A 21,481-nucleotide genomic window follows, 5' to 3' on the forward strand; every position below is an offset into this window, starting at 1 on the left:
AAACATGCACGCCTTTACATCAGCCAACAGAGACGTAAGGAAGAAGAAGAAATGATAGACCAGTTAGAGAGAGATAAGATCAGGACTTTTATTCCGATTAACTAACGACCGATTAAATATTATCACAACACCTGTATCAACTATAAATTAGTATATCTGTGTTAATACCTTGTTAAATCAATTTTTTGATGATCTATCCGTTCCGTCATGTTAGTTGAACATAAACATGTGTATTCCTAAAAAAAAAAAAAAAAAAAACACAAAAAAAAGAGCTTACCAATCAAATCCATATTAGCTACATAAGGGACGTTGGTTTTAGGATCCAATCCAGCGATGACAGGGTTTATGAAATAGGGTCCAAATCTAAAAATAAAACAGCGTTTTCATTAGGATTAATTGGCTTCAACAAAGTCATATATGGTTCGTACAAGTTTATTGTTTCAGGAAGGGGAGGGGGGGGGGGGGTAACAGTCAAGATATTAAAATCTTCACGCAGTCATAATTTAAAAAAAAAAATCCTGTTTTTCACCTATTTTGGATAAGAAAAGAACTAAGCAATATTAATTATATAGAAACGATAAGGCAATGTTGTTTTTTTTTTAGAGAAAGATGGGTTTATTAATATAAATAACAAAACAAAACAAGCAAATGGCCCGAAGCAAAGCTTGTTTGGGCTTACAACCCCAATACACATACAAATAAAACAATACGAAAAAGAAGAAAAAATAAAAAGAAAAGAAAAGGAAAAGAAAAAAGAAAGAAAGAAGAAGAAAAAAAAATCAATTACCCTGCATTTCAATCGAAACGGATTTACACTTCAAAAAAGACAAAACAAAAAGAAACTAACACCACTTTACCAGTATCGCAAAAATCAAAACCAACATCTTGGCTCCACTTGAGGTCCACTCAACTATCAAAACCATAAATATTAAGGCAAAATAGCTTTAATTCCCGCCGAAATTCAAGAAAACTATCCATGTTTCTCAAAGTCGTAGGCAAACAATTCCATGCATGGGGTCCTAGATGCCGAATAGAGAATTGAGATCTACGGGTAATAGTAAGCGGACGACGAATTATATCGGACTGTCTCGTAGAATGTGTATGAATATCACTTCCTAATTCAAACATACTTTTAAAACATATTGGTAAACAATTTTGAAAATATTTATATATAAACAGGCTTCGATAAAAAATAAGTCCTGCTAAAGGCAAGATTTAGCATTCTATATACCTCTTTTGTACCGAGTCTTTAAAACCTACACCACATAACACTCGAAGCGCTTTATTCTGCAAAACTCGAACACGATCGAGATGAGAAGGAAATGTACTACCCCAAACATTGCAACAATATAGCAGATAAGGATGAATTAAGGAATAATACATTGTTCTTAAAATATCTCTTGGGAAAATATACTGCAACTTTCTTAAAATGCCAACATTCCTAGCGAGTTTAAGACTAATATAATCTATATGTTCTCTAAAGCTGAGACATTCATCAATTAAAACTCCTAGATATTTTGTACAATTCATTCTTAAAATACCCATATCAGCAATATTAAGTCTGTCTATCCAAGGGTAATAATTTGAGCTCCTACCATACAATAAAAAGCAAGATTTACTATTATTCAAATTTAACTTATTAAGCTTCATCCAATTTTGTACAAACTCCAGACAAGAACTAATACGACTCAACAGCTGAATTCCTGTTCGTGCAGCCACAGTTATATGAGTGTCATCCGCAAAGCTGGGAACATTTACTTTTTCCCCGTCACATCCAATGTCAAGATCATACGAAATCATTAAAAGCTCTACATAAATCATTTATAAAAATTAGAAATAACAGGGGACCAAGAACATATCCTGAGGTACTCCAAATTTAACATTACTGACAAGAAACATTATCTCCTAGTTGTACATATTGAGTTCTTTCTTTTAAAAACGAGGACAGTAATTCAAGAAATGGTCCTCTAAAACCGTAATTTTCTAATTTGGCAATGAGTATAAAATGGTCAACGCAGTCAAAAGCTTTTACAATATCAAGAAAAACAGAAGCGACTTTCATACCATTATCCAACGCATCATTCACAAAAGTTGTCGAAAATAAAACAGCATGCTCAGTAGATAAACCCTTCCGAAAACCAAATTGATTTGGATTAAAAAATGATTTACTCTCCAAAAATTCAACCATTCTTTTAACTATCAATTTCTCAAACAATCTAGATACTACTGGTAATAAAGAAATGGGCCTATAATTTCCTAGTACATTTTTATCTCCACCTTTATAGACAGGAATAACTTTTGCAATTTTAAAACAACTTGGAAACACTCCAGTCAAACTGTTACAATATCAGAGCCTGAAGCTCCAATTTTTAATTTTTTCAATGTTTCAGAAAGCTCAGAAGCGTTGATTGGCTTCAAATATGCTGAAACATCACTTGCATTCGATAAATATTTCTTAAAACTACCTTCATGCTCAGAAATAACTATACTTTGGACCAAATCCTTTCCCACGTCAGCAAAATGACGGCATATTCTATCAGCAGTTGTACTATCATTATGTATACCGTCAGTAAATATACCATCATTATTAGGACTTACGACGGATTTTATAATTTGCCATGTTTTTCTAGGGTTACCTTCACAAGATTTAAATTTATTACGATAGTAATCAGCTTTGGCTTTACGAAGTAGTGCATTTAACTGGTTACTATAAATCTTGTATTCTGTTTTATCACTTACACTATTACTAGCCGCAAACATTTTGAACAAATATCTTCTTCTAATAATAGCCTTTAAAAGAGCTCGGGTGATCCATGGTTTCTTTGGAGTTTCTCTACGACGAGTTGCATTTTTACAAATACTACAATCAATCAATAAACTATTTATAATTGAATACCAGTTTTGAAACTTAGCATTAATATCTAGTTCATTACTATTTAAAAATTCAAAATTACATTTCTCTAACATTACTTTATAAAGAACGAGCACATTATTATCAATGATCACTTTTTTATATTTATTTTGTGAATTTGAGTTGTAGCACAACTCAAAATGTGTTACTACAAATGTAGTAACACATTTTTTTTTTTATCTACATTAAGGCGTTAATATTCAGCCAACAAATTCCATTTTTCTGCGACGGTTTCCTGAAAAAAAAAAAAAAAAACAAGAGCCAAGAGCTCATATGACACTTGTGACAAGGTCGGAAGAGCCAAGAGCTCATATGACACTTGTGACAAGGTCGGAACCTAAAATTAGACTCGGTACTAGAGTTTTCGATTTTGCTGTTCTTTATTTATTGGCAATTATTAAAAGGTAAACTTGCAAATACTGTGTTCCTGTAGTCTCTTCTTGTTCGGTGTTGTAACACTTGTCCAACCAAGTCTCATCCCGATCTCTCCACTCCAAGCGTTTTCCAAGATTTCCGATTATTTGATCATACAAAAATTGTTGATAAGTCTGTAGGACTTTTACAAAGGTTCAGAGAAATTATAGAAATAAAAAAGATTATCTATGGGGGTATTAGTATTAATAGAGATGAAGGGGATTTCAAGATAAATTCAATTTATAATAGTTTAATTAAAGACCAGTTAAAAACTTAAACGAGTACTGATTTGCATAATTGTCCCGAAACAAGTAATAGCCTTGCGAACGAAAGTCAAAGCAAGGTCAATGTTTTAAGAAGTCAACGGACTGCAGCTAAAATAGCAAATGAAAAAATCCATTCAATCTATAATTCATAACTTGTTAATTAACCTGTAAGATTTTGATTGGATTTGGCGTTGGGTGACCTGGTTTTGCTTTGTTGCAAGTATTTATAATTTTCATTTTTAATAGATTCCCATTTATACACCGAATGTGGCAGAGGAAAGTTTCATTATATACAGTTGCTTTACTTTTATTCTAAAGTTATTACCGTCAGTGCCGCAGTTTTGTTTTAAAATGTGAGTTGTTCTTATTTATTTTATTGTTTATATATTTTTTTTCGTGGTGTTTAATTTGTTGTGGTATTTTTTTTATTATGTCTTAAAAAAGTCTTAAATTGTCGGTTTGTAATTTTTTTCCGTTGAGAAAGGCTCCCGGACGTGGGGCCGAAATATTCGGAGTATTTTTATTTTTTTTAGTTAAAGTGTAGTTTATATATTTTATTTTTGTTCACTGCTTTATAGAAACTAAACCCGTTTTTTCTTTTATCAAGTTTTCGTAAATGGAAAAGCAGTGTGGCCTAAGAAATTATCTATTTTTAGTCATAATTATTTTGTATGATTTAAGAAGAATTTTGTATTTGCTGGGAACAGTTAGTGATTGTTTAGGATGTATTTTTGTCTTGTAAGATTTTTTTTTTGCTTTGTCAGAAGTATTTTTTGCTTTGTAACAAGTATTTTGTAAAAACAATATCTGATTTTTTAGCATCATGTATTTTGTAAGAATCGTTTCTAATTGTTTGGGATGTATTTCTGTGTTGCAAGAATTATTTTTGCTTCGTAAAAAGAATTTGTGAATTCTAGGATGTATATTTGTTTTGTAAGAATTACTTTTGTTTTGTAAGAAATATTTCGTATTTTGTAAGACAATTTTTTGATTTTCTGGAATTTATTTTTGTTTCTTAAGAATTTTTTGTTTTGTAAGAGGTATTCTATATGATATAAGAAGAATTTGTGATTTCTTAGGATGTATTTTTGTTTTTTAAGAAGTGTTTTGTATTTTGTAAGAAGAATATGTGATCTTTTAGGATGTATTTTCTGTTTATTAAGAATTATTTTTTGTTTTGAAAGAAGTATTTTGTATTGTGTAAGAAGAATTTGTGATTTTTTTAGGATGTAATTTTGTCTTGTAAGAATTATCTTTTTTTTTGTTTTGTAATAAGTATTTTGTAAAAAGAATTTGTGATTTCTTAGGATGTGTGCCAGATGGTGGTACATAGTCATAGAGATAGGTGTGGTATATTGTGCCACGTTGACCTCAATTGCTAGGAGTCATCAGAAAAAACACTAACGCGGATTTCTTCATTAAGTTGAAAGAATCGATTCTAGTGTAACGAACATTTTTTCAGGAAAATACCCGAAAAATGCCATGTGTGCGACAATGCCTGCTAGGGGGTACCATATGCTAACCATTCAGTGTCATAGGTTTGGAATTACCATGGAACATTGCAATATAGCAATGAAAAGGCAAGTTTCCACTCTTAAAATAAAAAGATTGTCATTTTTACTTTATAAATTATTTTTGTGGGAAAAAGGTTGAAAACCCTCAGCCGCGATAATGTGCACCAGAGGGGTGCCATTTGCTAGCCATAGATTACCAAAGATGCAGTTACACACAAAATTTGGAATTTGCGGAAATTGGAGCGGGGTGGGAGGGGGGTTTATGAAGAGGGGGAGTCCAGAACTGATACAACCGGAGCCGTGTTTGGATTTGGGCTCACAGGGGCATAGTGGGAGCTGGAACCGGTTGAACAGTGGTGGAATCCAGCAGAATCGGTGGTGGAACTGTTATCACCAGGGGTCAGCAGCGAGGGAAGCGGAGTTGGATATCACCATACTAAAAAATAAATCTAGAAATACCTTGGGAGTGTATGAGGGGTGCCAGAGGGTCAGCAGTACCGTGGCACGGTGGTGTGAATTGACATGGTATATGGCAATGGGTTGGGTTGCAAAAACACGAAACAATGGATTTACTGCGTGATTTTTAAAAAGAAAACAGATGAAAATGTCTTAGGAATGAAGAAGAGGTGGTAGAGGGTGCCAGTGGGTCAGTAATAGTGTGCCACGGTGGTGTGAATTGACATGGTGTATCACGGATGGTTGGGTTGCGAAAACATGAGCTAACGGATTTAAAACTTGGTTTTTAACAAGAAAATATCTGAAAATATATCTATCAGGGTATTAAAAGTCAGAAAACGCTTAAGTGATTACGATGGGTACCTATTAATGCCACGAGGGGCAACCACATAATGCCATGGTGGTGTGATTTTTGGGGGCGGGGAGGCAAAGAAGTTTACTAAGGAAAAACACGAACCAATGGGGTTAAAGCAAAATTTTCTATCAAGAAAATATCTAAAAATGTCTTAGGACGCTGAGGGGGTGTCAGGGGACCAGTCATAGTGTGACACGGTGGTGTGAATTGACATAGTGTATTACGGAGGGTTGGCTTGCAAAAAAATTGAATTAATGTATCTAAATCATATTTGATCATGAAAATATCTGGCAAATATCTTAAGAATGATAATATGTATCATCGGAATGCCACTGGGTAGCCAGATATTGTCACGGTGGCGTGACTTGTTTGAACTAACATGTTCTACAGCTTAAAATTAAGCAGGGAAGTGTTAAATGAATTTTACAGCGGTAGGGTGATTGAGATCTAACATCTAGTCAATGAAATGAGGGATTTTCATTAGGACCCATCAGAAATAACTCTTAATAAGGTTTAAATTTATTTGTAATAGCAACCATCCCCCCTGGAATTCATTGCTAGTGTGGGGTAGCCACATATTGTCACGGTGGCTTGAATTGTTCGGACTAACATTTTACGAAGTTTAAAGCTCAACTGTGAAGTGTTAGAAGAATTTTTCGACTGAGGGGGAGTGAAATTTAACGCTCAGTCAAAGAAACGAGACATCTAATTAAAATCTCTCAAAAATATCTTAATGTGGCTCAAATTTACTTCTAACGAGATAATGTAAAATTTAAAGAGAAATGATCATTCAAATGTGCGCTTGTCAACCGAGTGTGCATAGTCTTGGCTCAAAGAAAGGAGGCATTTTCATTAGTAGCCCTCAAAAATATCAAAATGTTGATTAGATTTACTTCTAACGAGATTATGTGAAATTAGAACAGAGAGTATTATTCAAATGTGCGCTTGTCAACCGGAAGTGCATAGTCTGGGCTCAAAGAACCGAGGCATTTTCATTAAAAGCCCCCAAAACATCTTATTGTTGCTTAAATTTACCTCTAACGAGATTATTTGAATTTTGAAGAGACAATATTATTCAAATGTGCGCTTGTCAACCGGAGGTGCATAGTCGTGGCTCAAACAAACGCGACATTTCCATTAACAGTACTCATAAAATAGCTCTTAATAGAGCCTGAATTAACCTCTAATACCAACCCTTCCCTTTGGAATTGGTTGCTACGACCCCACTTTTCAATGATTCATGGTTCTTTTTGTTTATATTTTATCCTATGTCAGGTTTTTCAAGTCTTGTTTTTTCCGTTGTTGAGTTTTAACTGCTTTTTTTGTGCGTTTTAATATTTGTTTGTAAATTTGTTTTTATTAATAAAATTTCTATGTACAGAAGTTCATATCCTTTAGATCCAGTATAAAACTTCAATATGTTTCAGTAATACATTTTAGGGATCTTGTAGCCTATACACTTAGGTATGCTCAAGAATACCCTTAAAATAAGTGTAAAATTATTGGTAGTAAAGATGAAAAGGAAGCACTTTTGATCATGTATGAAGACGTAGCATCTTCGAGCAATAATAGCACTCTCGCTTTTATTTCATCCCTGATAGCAATATTATCTTATAACACTCTCTAAAGCATCACTTAACGTGCAGATGCATACCAAATGAAAGCAATTTCTAGCAATGGATTTTCTCCTCTGTATCTCAATTATTGCAGTCATAAGAAACACGTAATCAATAACTTAATCATTCTAGTAATCTGCACAGGGATTCCTCCTTGGTTCAAACAGGTTATTGCGTAGAATATATTTCCTGAACCAAAGTAACAGGAATAGATTGCTCGTCCAGCTGTCTGGGGCTCCATTTCATTGGTTGCTTGGTCAACCATGCCTATATATGCGACGCAGGTATTTCTTCGAAGACCACATTGCCTTTCTAAGTCGAACAAACAAAAATTCCAATAGTGACAATTTCTTTAATTAGACAGTGAAAAACAGATACATTAGGGTGTGGATGTTTCGACCGCACACATAAATGATCGTCATCAGAAGATGAACAAATGTAATACAATTAAAACAATCTACATTTGTATATAGTTTGTTTGTCCATGAGATTTTTTCCTCTTCATTTGATTCCGTGTACTCCCATTGCCTTTCCTGTGCTCTTTTAAGGCGAAGTTCATCCAATTGATCCATATAAAAGGGGATAGGACACAACATTACTCAACTCCTAATTTCATACGAAACCAGCTGCTAACCTCATTTCCAACCTTAACCGCAGCAGTGTTATTCTCTTATATAGCATTATAATAGAGAACCAGGTCTTATCCAACGAACATACAACGCCAACGAAGGCATTCTGTTTCAAGACTAAGGCGTTTAAAACCTACATAGTTTTCAGCCATAATAGTTCTTTCGTTAAATTTAATTCAGTCAATACGATCACGGTCAACACGAATATCGACAAGGTACTGTTGGAAAAGTCTTCTACCAAAATGCAAAGCATTAAAACCAATCCGACGCACGTCTGGTGTTACAGCTGGCACAGAAAGGCTTTTGGCATATTCAGGTCGAAAAGCAATACGATTTAAAACCATTTCATTTGGTGGTCAGCATTAAGAGTTAGCACAGCCGATACTTCATTACCTGCAGGGAAGTTGAGCCGTCTATAATCAACACCATCTGGCACATGAAAAATGAACTGCACGTTCGGAGGCTGTTGTCCCAGTGAAGCGATTTACAACCATTTCATTTGGTGTAAAAACATATTTTGAATAGTGGTATAGGTGTAACAAAAAGAACCGAGAACATTTCAAAAGAAAGTTGAATCTGAGATTTCCTTAGGCAGTAGGAACAAACTTTGTATTATATATTTTATAATTATTGAAAGACTTTTAAGACACCATTTAATTGCATTAAATGATGCGCTGTTCATTTTGATGCATTATGTTTGATTGTATGTATTGAGCTGTCCTTGAGTTTTAAATGAAGGTAAAACCTGTCCAAATTGGTTTGTACACAGCTGCTGTGTTACATATTGAGCTGCTTAAACGTTATGGCTTTAACTGCCATCAAACGGATTTAGCAGCACATGTAGAGTTTTATCTGAATTATTTACATGGTTGGGTCGTGTCGTTTGGATTGTACACATTTAAGAGTTGATTTTTGATCTTAAAGTTGTATTTTGAAATAAAAAACGCTGGTCAGCATTGAGAATTAGCACAACACACTTCATTACATGCAGGAAAGTTGAACCGTCTTTAATCGATACCATCTGGCACACCAAAAATGAGCTGCACGTTCGAAGGCTGTTGTCCCAGTGAAGCAGCAAGATGATTTGCACCATCGTCCACTTCACGCATTTTTTCGTAACCTTTGGCATAGTCGTTTGTGTCTCGTAATATTTCTTCCAACATTAGATTACGAAAGATCCCATAATTTAAAGGATGTACCAGGCGTTCCTCAACAGCTTCATTGGGGTCTAAAAAGTATATTTGGCCATATGAAGGTGACTCAATTTCACCTTCAGTAGTTCGTGATGGATGTGCTGCTAAACTGATTTTGTGTTAAATTTGTCCAGCTATTTTAAAGCTAAATATATTAGGACTATTTATCGTTCGATCATCGCTTACTTTGCATGAAGCTAGAGCAAAACACGAATTCAAGTTTTGAAGCTCTTCAGAGAGCAAGTGACGTCTTAAAAAAGGCAAACCAATTCATTTTGAATTTGTGGTGGTGACAATGCAAGTCGGACATGCAAGCAGCAATCTTCAAAGGAATTATCTTTGTTTGCTACTCTTTCCACGGGAAAATGGAGGGCGCCAGAGTGAATACAAGCAACGTTCAAGGGTCCCAATAACTTATATGTAACATTTACTGAATTTATGGCATGTTTGTATGTATATGCTTGGCTCTGTGCCAAAAAGGCCGCTGTGGCACACGGCACTGGTGTCGGCACGGCGTGGCCTTCGACCACGCTGGTGTCGAAAGTTACGAGACCGCTGTTCTTCTTACCTCCCCTGTCTTTGCTCTTCATTTTTATTTTTAATATGTTTGGATACTCGCTTTTGCAAAACACATTTGTCTCTCTTTTTCATTTCGGATTTTGATTACTTCAGACAATTTAGCAATGCCCTTTATCGAATCATCATTTGTAACAATTGCAAATTTTGTTTTTCAGACCTTCCAACTGACATTGTATAACTGGTTGTGTCCAAACCTGTAAGCATAATCCTGTTAGCGAGTGGATTTTTACCTAATAAAAAAAGAAACTGATTTTAAAACTGTCAGGCATTTTTTCTAATTTGAATTACAAGATTAAAATTATTGCTTTAACACCGTAAATATTTTTGCAGTTTATATAATAACTTTATTTTTGCAATTTTCAGCTTTTTGCTCTTTACACAATTTAATATCTTTTCATACTATTTTCAAAGATATTTGATTATTAAAGCAAGTCCAATTTCTAACAGCGATTTCTACTGAGGTTCAAACTGTTTGTTTTATTTTTAAGGTTTTTGAATTGTTGTAATCCCTTGTTAAAATAAATATAAATATTTTTGCAATTACCAGTTTTTCACTCTTTCCGCAATTTAATGTCTTTTCATACTGAATCTGGTCAAAGATATTTTTATTATTGAAGCTATTTTTTTTCAAAATTAAGGCTCTTAACGAATTTCCTCAGACTTCTGACCTATCTAGATGGTTTTTTTTAAAGCGAGAATATCCCAAGCTACCAATTTTCCCGAAAAAATGTGGAGGCATTTTCGAGAAAAAATGGAGAATTATTGCTCGTCTATAAAGATAGTAATAGTACAGGGAGCCCGGGCACCAGCAATCGGCACGCAGCAGACTTCTATATATGGATTCTCATTGTCGCTTGTCTTCTAGACGCAGACAATTTGAACCTTTTCTTGATTAAATAATAAAAAACTAGTTTTTTTTAACTGAAAGTAAGGAGCGGCATTAAAACTTAAAACGAGCTGAAATTACTCCGTATATGAAATGGGTTGTCCCCTCCGCAATCCCTCGCTCTTTACGCTAAAGTTTTTAATTGTTTTAAAAAGTAGAATTGTGGCAAAGAGTCAAACTTTAGCGTAAAGAGCGAGGGATTGCGGAGGGGACAACCCATTTCATATACGGAGTAATTTCTGTTCGTTTTAAGGTTTAATGTCGCTCCTTACTTTCAGTTAAAAAAAACTAGTTTTTTTTCAGTTAATTATTGAACGTTTTTGAATTAACGGATGTTTGATTTTGGCTCTTCGCACATAGATTATTAAAATGAAATTTGCGTATTAATTCTTTTTTTGGCTAAATGGCTCTTTTTTTAAATGGCTTTTTTTGGCTCTTATTTTTGATCAGACGATTTCAAGAAATAAGGGGTGGGGAAGGAGGCCTAGTTCCCCTTCAATTTAGCATAAAGAGCGAGGTATTTATCTCCTCCTAAATACCACGCTCTTTATGCTAAAGTATATTTAGAACCCCTCACATGCGTGATAAGTTTTAAGTTTTAATACTACTCCTTACTTTCAATTGAAAAAACTTTTTCATGTTTATTTTTTCATTTTTTTTTATAGTAATCCTAAAAAATCCAACACCCTTTTCATTGAATTTCTCTTCCCCCATGACATATTCCTCCAAGGAAAGATCCTCCCACATATCCCCCTCCCCTCAAACCCAACCTCAAACCAAAAAATCCCCCTAAAAACGTCTGTACACTTCCCAATAAACAATACTGTATGTAAACACTGGTCAAAGTTTGCAGCTTGGAGCCCCTCCCCCAGGGACTGTGGGGGAGTAATTCACCCCCAAAGACATAGTTATTATGGCTTTCGACTATGCGGAACAAAATGGCTATCTGAAAACTTTGATCCGTTGATTATGGGAAAAAATGAGCGTGGGAGGGGGCCTAGGTGCCCACCATTTTTTGGTCGCTTGAAAAGGGCACTAGAACTTTTCTCGTTAGAATGAGCCCTCTTGCGACACTCTAGGACCACTTGGTCGATACGATGATCCCTGGAAAAAAAACAACAAATAAACACGCACCCGTGATCTGTCTTCTGGCAAAAAATATGAAATTCCACATTTTTGTAGATAGCAGCTTGAAATTTTTGCTATAGGGTTCTCTGATACGCTTAATGCGATGGTGTGATTTTCGTTAAGATTTCATTACTTTTAGGGGGTGTTTCCCCCTATTTTCCAAAATAAGGCAAATTTTCTCAGGCTCGTAACTTTTGATGGCAAAGACTAAATTTGATGAAACTTATATATTTAGAATCAGCATGAAAATTTGATTCTTTTGATGTATCTTTTAGCATCAAAATTCCGTTTTTACAGTTTCGTTTACTATTGAGCCGGGTCGCTCCTTACAGTTCGTTACCACGAACTGTTTGATGTCATGACAACTAAGTGGGCCTTAATTTAGGAGTACTTCCTTTGTAAAATTATGTTTTTTTTTGTATTGGCCCTTTAACTTTTTCTTCAGCTTGTATTTTGTCATTACGTAAGACGTATCGCCGAACCTTTGTTTCTTTCAGTTGTTCAGGTGGTGGGAAAAACATGGCTTTTTTTCCAATGATTTATCAAGTCCAGGTTTTTGATTTTCAGAGGTATGGTAGGCATTGATGACAACCTTTGTTTCTTTTAATTGTTCAAGTGATGAGACTTCTTTTTTTTGTCTCGGTCTGTAAAACTACTAAAATATTTAGAGCAATAATTTTAATGTTTTAGTTCAAAGTCGAAAAATACAAAAAATTTTTTAATTAATTTAGTTTTTTGTCAGATTTAATGAACTCGATATACGTGGTTAAGCTTACAGTTTTGAACGCAGCCAGTTATACAATGTCAGTAGGAATACCCCCCCCAAAAAAATTCAATAATTACAAATAATGATTCTTTCAAACCACCATCTGAACCAGGCACCTACGCAGGAATTTTTTTTCGGTGGGAACCCAAAACCTTCGAAACACAAGATATAAAGTAGCACTTTCTTATTCAGTAATGCAAAAAGCACGTATATCGGAAATACAGATTAACTTTAATCTGTAGTATTGTAGCGAATGGGGGGGAAGAAGACTGAAGCCTCAAAAGTACGTTTTAGGCTCAGGTTATGTTCATAGCGTTTAGAACCATTGATTAATATTTTATATCCCACTGAAAGGGAATTTTAGGGTTAACAGTACAATATGGGTGCTGTGGGGGTAGTTCTTCTATTGCAAAAACGTAGACTTTAATGAAGAATAATAGTTTTCAAAATTGATTCATTAAAAGCTGTACTTTATCCTGAAAAGGGGGGGGGGATAAACGCCCTAATATCAAGGATAATTCTATTTTGCTGTGGAAAGCAAACTCTCTTTACAAAAAAAAATAACAGTACAATTGCTGATTACTTCAAAGAGGGTGAAATTTTAGACAGAAAATGGGTTAATAATTGGGGAGTGACTTGACCGGATAATTGCATGCGGTAAAATCCCCCATAAAAGGCTTAACACATGTATCTAGATTCTTAATAAATGTCCTACTTTTGCTAGAAATCCCAACAAATCACGGGGAAATTAACATTTCAAAAAATTTCGGGAGGGGGGCGGGCCCAAAGGCCCCCCCTGCGTACGTGCCAAATCTGAACTATCAAACGTGGCAAGGCCGAGAGAACGGCCCGAAGAAATCGAATTCACAGTGGGTGAATATTAATATCCTGGACCATCAAGTTATGTCAGTAGGAAGACCCAAAAAACGAAAATTTACAATAATTACAAATGATGATTCTTTCAAACCACCATCTGAAGTATCAAACGCGGTAAGGCCAAGAGAACGATCCGAAGAAATTGAATTCACAGTGTGTGAATATTAATATCATGGACCCTCAACTTATGTCAGTTGGAAGATCCAAAAAACGAAAATTTGCAATAATTACAAATGATGATTCTTTCAAACCACCATCTGAACTATCAAACGCGGTAAGGCCAAGAGAACGATCCGAAGAAATTGAATTCACAGTGTGTGAATATTAATATGCTGGACCCTCAACTTATGTCAGTTGGAAGATCCAAAAAACGAAAATTTGCAATAATTACAAATGATGATTCTTTCCAACCACCATCTGAACTATCAAACGCTGTAAGGCCGAGAGAACGGTCCGAAGAAATTGAATTCATAGTGTGTGAATATTAATATCCTGGACCATCAACTTATTTCAGTACAAAGACCCAAAAAACGAAAAATTTACAATAATTACAAATGATGATTCTTTCAAACCACCATCTGAACTATCAAACGCGGTAAGGCCGAGAGAACGGTCAGAAGAAATTGAATTCACAGTGTGTGAATATTAATATCATGGACCCTCAACTTATGTCAGTTGGAAGATCCAAAAAACGAAAATTTGCAATAATTACAAATGATGATTCTTTCAAACCACCATCTGAACTATCAAACGCGGTAAGGCCAAGAGAACGATCCGAAGAAATTGAATTCACAGTGTGTGAATATTAACGTCCTAGACCATCAACTTATGTCAGTTGGAAGATCCAAAAAACGAAAATTTACAATAATTACAAATGATGATTCTTTCAAACCACCAACTGAACTATCAAACGTGGTAAGGCCGAGAGAACTGCCCGAAGAAATTGAATTCAGAGTGGGTGAGTATTAACGTCCTGGACCATCAACTTATGTCAGCAGGAAGATCCAAAAAACAAAATTTACAATAATTACAAATGATGATTCTTTGGAACCACCACCTGAACCATCAAAACATGATAACACCACCTGAACTATCACCACCTGAACTATCAGACGTGATAAGACCGAGAGAATGGCCCGAACAAATTAAATTCACAAGGGAAGAAAATCAACAACCTGGACGATCAGTTACGACAAGACCAATACGGGCAGCTAAAGCAAAGGGCGTTACTAAATTATTTGACGCAATCAACATCCAAAATGAAAAAGAAAGACAAATGCGGATAGAAGATATGAAACAGCGAGTATCAAAACGTGTCAACAATGAAAGCGAAGAGCAAATACACTGGCAGTTAGAAGACACGTGAAAGCGAGAATTAGAGCGTCTCAAAAATGAAAATGAAGAGCAAAAAACGGGCGGTTAGAAAACATGAGACACCGAGATATACTGGCTTACAAAAACCATCTAGATAGGTCAGAAGTTTTAGAAACCTCGTTTAGACCTGAATTTGGAATAACAAATATTCTTATCATTGTCGTCATTATTGTATACATCAGTATTACAATGACGTCATATGAAAATATAATTTTGAATTGAACTTAAAAGTATGTTAAATTTTGTTTTTAAGCAAATATTATTTTATCGTATTTCAATATAATTATATTAAATATATTTAAATATGTTAGTTAAACATATTTGAGCTATTATTTATTTACTACTGAATAGTTAGGGCTGTGAAAGTATTCAAAATATATAGACTAACCTGCAGAATATAAGATAAGATATTAATTTTTTTTAAATGACTACCACAAGCTCCGAAGGACCAAATTCGCATTTCATAGTCATAAAACCATAAAACAAAAAATAAAATCAGAAAAATAGCACAACAACTAAAAAACTGGCTGAACAATGTCAAAAACAACAAAATCGGAAAGGCAAAGCCATCCACTAGTCAAAAAAAAAAAAAACCTTCAGCAGCAAAATGTCAGAAAGTTAAAAAGGTAAAAACAAAACTAAAAGAGTGAGATAAAGTTAGCGTTGAAAATGTTTAAAAGAGAACATATAAACAATCGGTGGGAACAACAGAATCAAACGAACATAAAACTTGGGTGTGACCAGTACCAAAGAAAAATAGGAAAACTAGTAGTTTATTTTATCTGTAATGAAAAGGACAAAGGTTTTTTCATACCTGGAGGTTAAGCAACGGATGGGGGACAATATAGGAACGGGTTGAGAAACAGTACATGGCATATAAATAATTATAGATTTATGCACACAAATGTTATATGGATAGACACAGATACCAAAATATAGGTTTAATAAATGCATACAAATACATCAGAGTTCAAAGTTCAGAGTTTTATTCACCAATAGATACAGGTTGGAAATACGATACTCTTATTCCCCCTCGAAAGGCCCCATGGCCAAGGATACAAGGAAAAAAAAATACAATATAAGCAAAGATCTGGCAGTTGCTTATATTGTATTTTTTTCCTTGTATTTTTTTGGTTTTGAATGAACATTTTAAAAAGATTTACTATGAAATAAAAACTTATGACATACAAAGTTCAAATGCTACTCCTTCTTGACAAAAAAGGACTTTGATCATCCTGGTGAGATACCACGAAATCAAAAATAACTTCAATTGAAGGAAAGATCCTAATGATTATTTTCTAATTAGATTTTGTTTGATGCAAAAGCCTTAGTATGGCATGCAAAAAGTTTCTAACTTCATAGGTTGTGATACACTATAGTAGTTTGCAATGTAATATCAGGTTACCATATGTTGCTACGCAATGATTTTTAAGTCAGTAAGTTCCTAATTTAAAGAGCCATTTTGGTTTATAAAGTTCACGCTAGTCGCAAAACACCCAAGAGACATCGTTCAGACAGAAAATCAAGCTGAATTCTTATATTGTAATGTCAAGTTTCGTAATTTTTATCTAAAGTTTTTTTTTATTGTTGAAAACTATAAAACAGCCAAAAGAAGAAATGCATCAATCGCAATTGTTTACTGGGTCAGTCTGGAACAAACAATAACAGACTATAGTGAATAATGAACTATAACGAATCTTACCGTTTTTCGTATAAGAAATTGGCCAACATATTTGTAAAAGTTTGAGGTTTCATTTTTCGATTTTCCCTTAATTCATACAGGTTCTGGCGGAATTTTAACTTGTCATGAACAGTTAGAGTGTCTGTGGTTAATCCAGGTAGGCCAACATACAATTTCTCTCCCATCTCAAACACTTTCTAAAGTGAAACAAATTAGTTAATTCATAATTCAGGAGCTATGAACAATATAATACCAAAGATGATAAAAAAAAGTGTTTTACAAATAGAAAGACGCAAAAAATCAATAATGTTAGTTATTTTGTGAATGCTTGTTTTTATCACGTACGATACAAGATTTAATTTATTTAAGAAAACCCATAATATTGGTCAAAATACTTGTCACTGTTTTTGTTGTTGCATACATACTGGCCTAGTCACATATATTTATTTATCTAAATATGATTTTTTAAGAATAAATAAAAATCAAAAACCCAAATCACAATCAAGTTCTCGTTTTCCGCAAAGCGCAAAGAAAACTATAGCCTTTAGGCAATTGAAGTGGGAGGAGTCGACGACAGTTAACCTTTATTTATCATATATTCAAATGTCTTTTTTTCAGTCAATTCCTGTGAAATGTATAGATGCCTAGTCCACTAATCATCACTTTGGATGATTTTACAACACAATTATTTTTTTTAAATTTCTGTTCGTTTTAATATGACCTTTAGTTTCATCGAGAATTTTGAAGCTAATTTTGTTAATTAATGTAAACCAATATGAGATACCTAGTAACAGTAGTTGCAGTAAGAGTAATAACAATTGGAGTAACTATGGTAACTGAAATGAAACGTAAATCAATAAACATCAGGTGAAACTTTAAACCAAGACAATTTTTTCATTTTTAAACAACATTTCTTTTTTTTAAATTTGGCATCCAATACTACCAAACGCCGCGTCACTCTATGTGAAGGTCTTTTTTATTATAAAATGAAATCCTAACCTTTTCTTATTTTTGAAGAAATAGTTGTGCAAGTTCCCCCTTAATCAATTCAAAAAATCAGGTTTCATTTTCAATATTCTTGGTACTTTAGATGAGCTTACATTAGACATGATCTTTTTCATATTATGTTTTGTACCAATAACAGTTACAAAAAACATATACAGTATGTTCACTACTTTAGTGCAAACTTTACCTATTATTTTATATATTTTCACGTTGTTTATTCATAAATGGAAAATCAGTGTGGTTTGATAAACTGTTTAATAGCAGCCGTAAAACCGGATGTGCTTGATGGCTGTACCGGTTGTACTTGTGGCAAGAAAAGCCATTGGAGTAGTCCTCTCAACAGGAGCAGTTGTGAAATTAATAGCCACCGTAGCCTGCAGGTGCAGACATAGTTTCTAGGGAAGTAATAGCAGTAGTAACGGTGTTTGTCAGTAAAATTTATTTCGTTAGTATGGTTAATTATTAATGGTTAACATTTGGTTATTTAGGGCTACTTCCTCAATAGTCTCTGTGCTGCCATGTGTTGATAGAGGAATATCCTTAATTCCTTGGGACAAAAATATCCCAATGCTCAGAAAAATTGATTAAAAATATGTTTGGTGGACAAAATCAAAAGAAAAAATAATCTAGATCTAACAGGGAAATAAAAGAAAATGATCAGTCTTCACGGTGTCAGTCATTCAACAAAAATTCATATGAAGTTTTTTTCTTTAAGGGAAGGATTCCAAATATAATCTTTTTTTTAATTTTTCAGCTAAAAAAAAATAGTAAAAACAACTATTCTTTTAGCAGAAGAAATAAATATGTATACGGTTACCATCGTTATTTAAGATTTTTCTTGTAGTTGCTTCCAAATTATGATTTTTTTTAGGGCTATGCTACATTTTCATTTGTGTTGTCATATCAAACTGTGAAAATAAATCAGAAAACTAATTATTTAAAATTGACAGTACTTTTTGGCCATGAAAATTCAAACTTGAACAATTTGTTGATTACAAAAGACAATTTATCCATCAAATCTACAGCTTCTTAAGCTGTCGCGTACCAAAAGCTGGTATCAGGTGATATTCCTTAATTTTGCTCATTTTTAAACAACATTCATTTTTTTTTAATTTGGCATTCAATACTACCAAGCGCAACGTCACTCCATGTGAAGGTCTTTTTTATTATAAAATGAAATCCTAACTTTTTCTAATTTTTGAATAAATAGTTGTGCAAGTTCCCCCTTAATCAATTCAAAAAATCAGGCTTCATTTTCAATATTCTTGGTACTTTAGATTAGCTTTCATTACATATTATCTTTTTTTTTAATGTTTTGTACCAATAACAGTCACACAAACATATACACGGCCAAGCTTACATGGTTTCCTTAGTTTTGAGAAACAAAAGAGCCTGGCATAAAAGCTTATTTTCTCTTCTGTAAATTCAATTTTTTCGAAAGGACTCCCAAAAAGTGCATCGAAGATTTTTTTCCGGGTGGGTAGGTGGTGCTACATAAAAAAAAATTAAACAGATCCTCCAAAATTTTTTTATATGCTTTTTTGTTACGTTTTTACGAGTCAGACCAAAATTCTGGGTGTGGGGGGAGGGGGTATAAACCATCTATCCCGATATATTCAGCCTTGTTATATCCTTACAATTTAAGGCCGTATCCAGAGGGATTAGGGGGTTTGAACCCCCCCCCGCCCGAAACTTTTGTTCAACTCGTAAAAACGTAAAAACAAATAATATAAACAAAATTTTGATGCGTTTTAAAGTTTTTTTTTGTAAACCGTCACCTAAAAAATCGTTTTGTAATATGTAAAAATTTGCTAACAGAAACAATTCAAAAAAGGAGAGAAATTATATGAATACAAATATTTGTACTTACTGTAAAGTTACAGGCTATGGTCGAAATCCTCTGCCCAAACCTCAAATCCGACGCGATTGCGACACACTCCTTTCCAGTCATGGCCACCACAGAACCGCCATTATATTCCATAATAGACTATAATTGAGAAAATAATAAATGATAATCAAAGATCGTTCTTAACGAAAGGATTTATGATGAATCCTAACTTTCTCGTGCTTAATTAAAAAAAAAAAAAAAAAAAAAAAAAAAAAAAAAAAAAAAAAAAAAAAAAAAAAAAAAAAAAAAAAAAAAAAAAAAAAAAAAAAAAAACAGATGGATCCCAATGATGCCAGTGCTTAAAACCAAAAAATATTTGTTTTCTAGAGTATATCACAGCTCACGATAGCACTACCTAAGTAAAAAGTGATGTGGGTACAATGTATTTTTTTTTAAGACCAGGGCACTTCGGATAGAAGAAGCTGTTATAGAAACTTTGAAAGGGCCTCATTCAATTGAGAACTGAAAGAGCTGGTACCGTTTTCAACAGTCGAAAGTGATTGGAGGGCAACCAGCTCCCTCAACGTAGCAGTCATTTCCCCAAACACATCAAGTCAAAATTTTGAGATGACCATTATGTTCAGCCCAGCTAAAGATCAAGAGATCATGTCTTTGAGGATTACACCCCCCAACACTCCTAAGGACAAGGGTTGTAAGTTATACCCTGGGGACAAATAAGATTTTTTATACAAAGGATAGTCGTATAAACTTCAGAGGAGGTTCATTAGACTTTCAAACAGAAGTTCTAGTGCTCTTTTCAGGGATCAAAATGATCAGGGGGCAGATACCCCCAACTCCCAACCGTCGTATTTTCCCAAAATACATGTGACAGATATTTTGAGACAGGCTTTAGTTCAAAAATAGTCCAAAGATCATGGGCAGCACAATAGCGTAGCCTAAGTAAAGAGCGATATGGGTAAAATGTATTTTTTTTTGTTGTTTTTTTTTTTTTTTTAGTCCAAGGCGCTTTGTATACAAGGTGTAGTCATAGAAACTTCGTAAAAGGCTTATTCCATTGGAGATTGAAAGGGTTATTGCTCTTTTTTAATAGTCTAAAGTGATTGAAGGATAACAAGCCCCCCTCCAATCCCAATCATTTCTCCCAACACATCCAATCAACATTTTGAGAAAGCCATTTTGTTTGGCGTAGTTAAAAGGTCTTGAAATTAAATTTTTGAGGATGACAACAGGCCCCATCACAGCCCTAAGGGCAAGGGTTGTAAGTTATAACTTATGGGCATAGAAAGTTATTTAGGGAGGGTGGTTGTACAAACTTTGGTGGGGGCTCATTGGATTGGTAATCAGATGTTCTAGTGCCCTTTTTAAGAGCCAAAGTGTTTGGAGGGTAGCTACCCCACCAGTCATATTTTTTAAAAATACATCTGGTAGAAATTTTGAGAGAGCCATTTGTTCGAAAAATGTTCCAAAAATCACATAATAAGGCCTTCGGGGTTGACACAACCTCCCAGAGTCTGGGGACAAGGACTATCAGTAATTTCCTGGGGGCATATATAGTTTTTATGGAGGGAGTGGTCGTTTAAAATTTACAGGACGCTCAGTTAATTGGAAATGTATATGTCTAGTTCCATTTTAAGAGTCAAAAGTGATGGAGGACAATTACCCCCTTCCCTCCCTGACATCCTCTTTTCCTCAAATGAATCCAGTTTAAATTGTAAGAGGCATTTTGTTCACAATAGTCCTAAAAGTATATAACAATGTCTTCAGGGTGGACATGACCCACCAAAGCCCATAGGCAAGGGTGGTAATTTATGCCTTCAGGTATATTTGGTTTTTATAGAACAGGTGGATGTATAAACTTTGGATCAGACGGGGAGAATTTCATTGGAATTCGGACGTTCTAGAGCCCTTTTTAAGAGTCAAAAGTGAATGGAAGGTAACCATCCTTTCAAGTCTACCATTCCCCAAAATACATCCAATAAACAT

At 34.2% G+C, this 21,481-nt stretch overlaps 1 protein-coding gene across 1 annotated transcript in view; it reads right to left on the reverse strand.

Moving 5' to 3' along the window:
• LOC136031691 (proteasome subunit beta type-3-like) overlaps nucleotides 1–21,481 on the reverse strand; it is a 35,576-nt gene that overhangs the window by 4,284 nt on the left and 9,811 nt on the right. The window contains exons 2-4 of the mRNA XM_065711375.1: nucleotides 19,520–19,636; nucleotides 16,666–16,841; nucleotides 278–363 (exon numbers count right to left, since the gene is read on the reverse strand). Coding sequence (XP_065567447.1) covers nucleotides 278–363; nucleotides 16,666–16,841; nucleotides 19,520–19,636 — 379 coding nt within the window. The remainder of the gene's footprint in view (nucleotides 1–277; nucleotides 364–16,665; nucleotides 16,842–19,519; nucleotides 19,637–21,481) is intronic.

Source organism: Artemia franciscana, chromosome 10, assembly GCF_032884065.1.
Source record: "Artemia franciscana chromosome 10, ASM3288406v1, whole genome shotgun sequence".
Classification (NCBI taxonomy): domain Eukaryota; kingdom Metazoa; phylum Arthropoda; class Branchiopoda; order Anostraca; family Artemiidae; genus Artemia; species Artemia franciscana.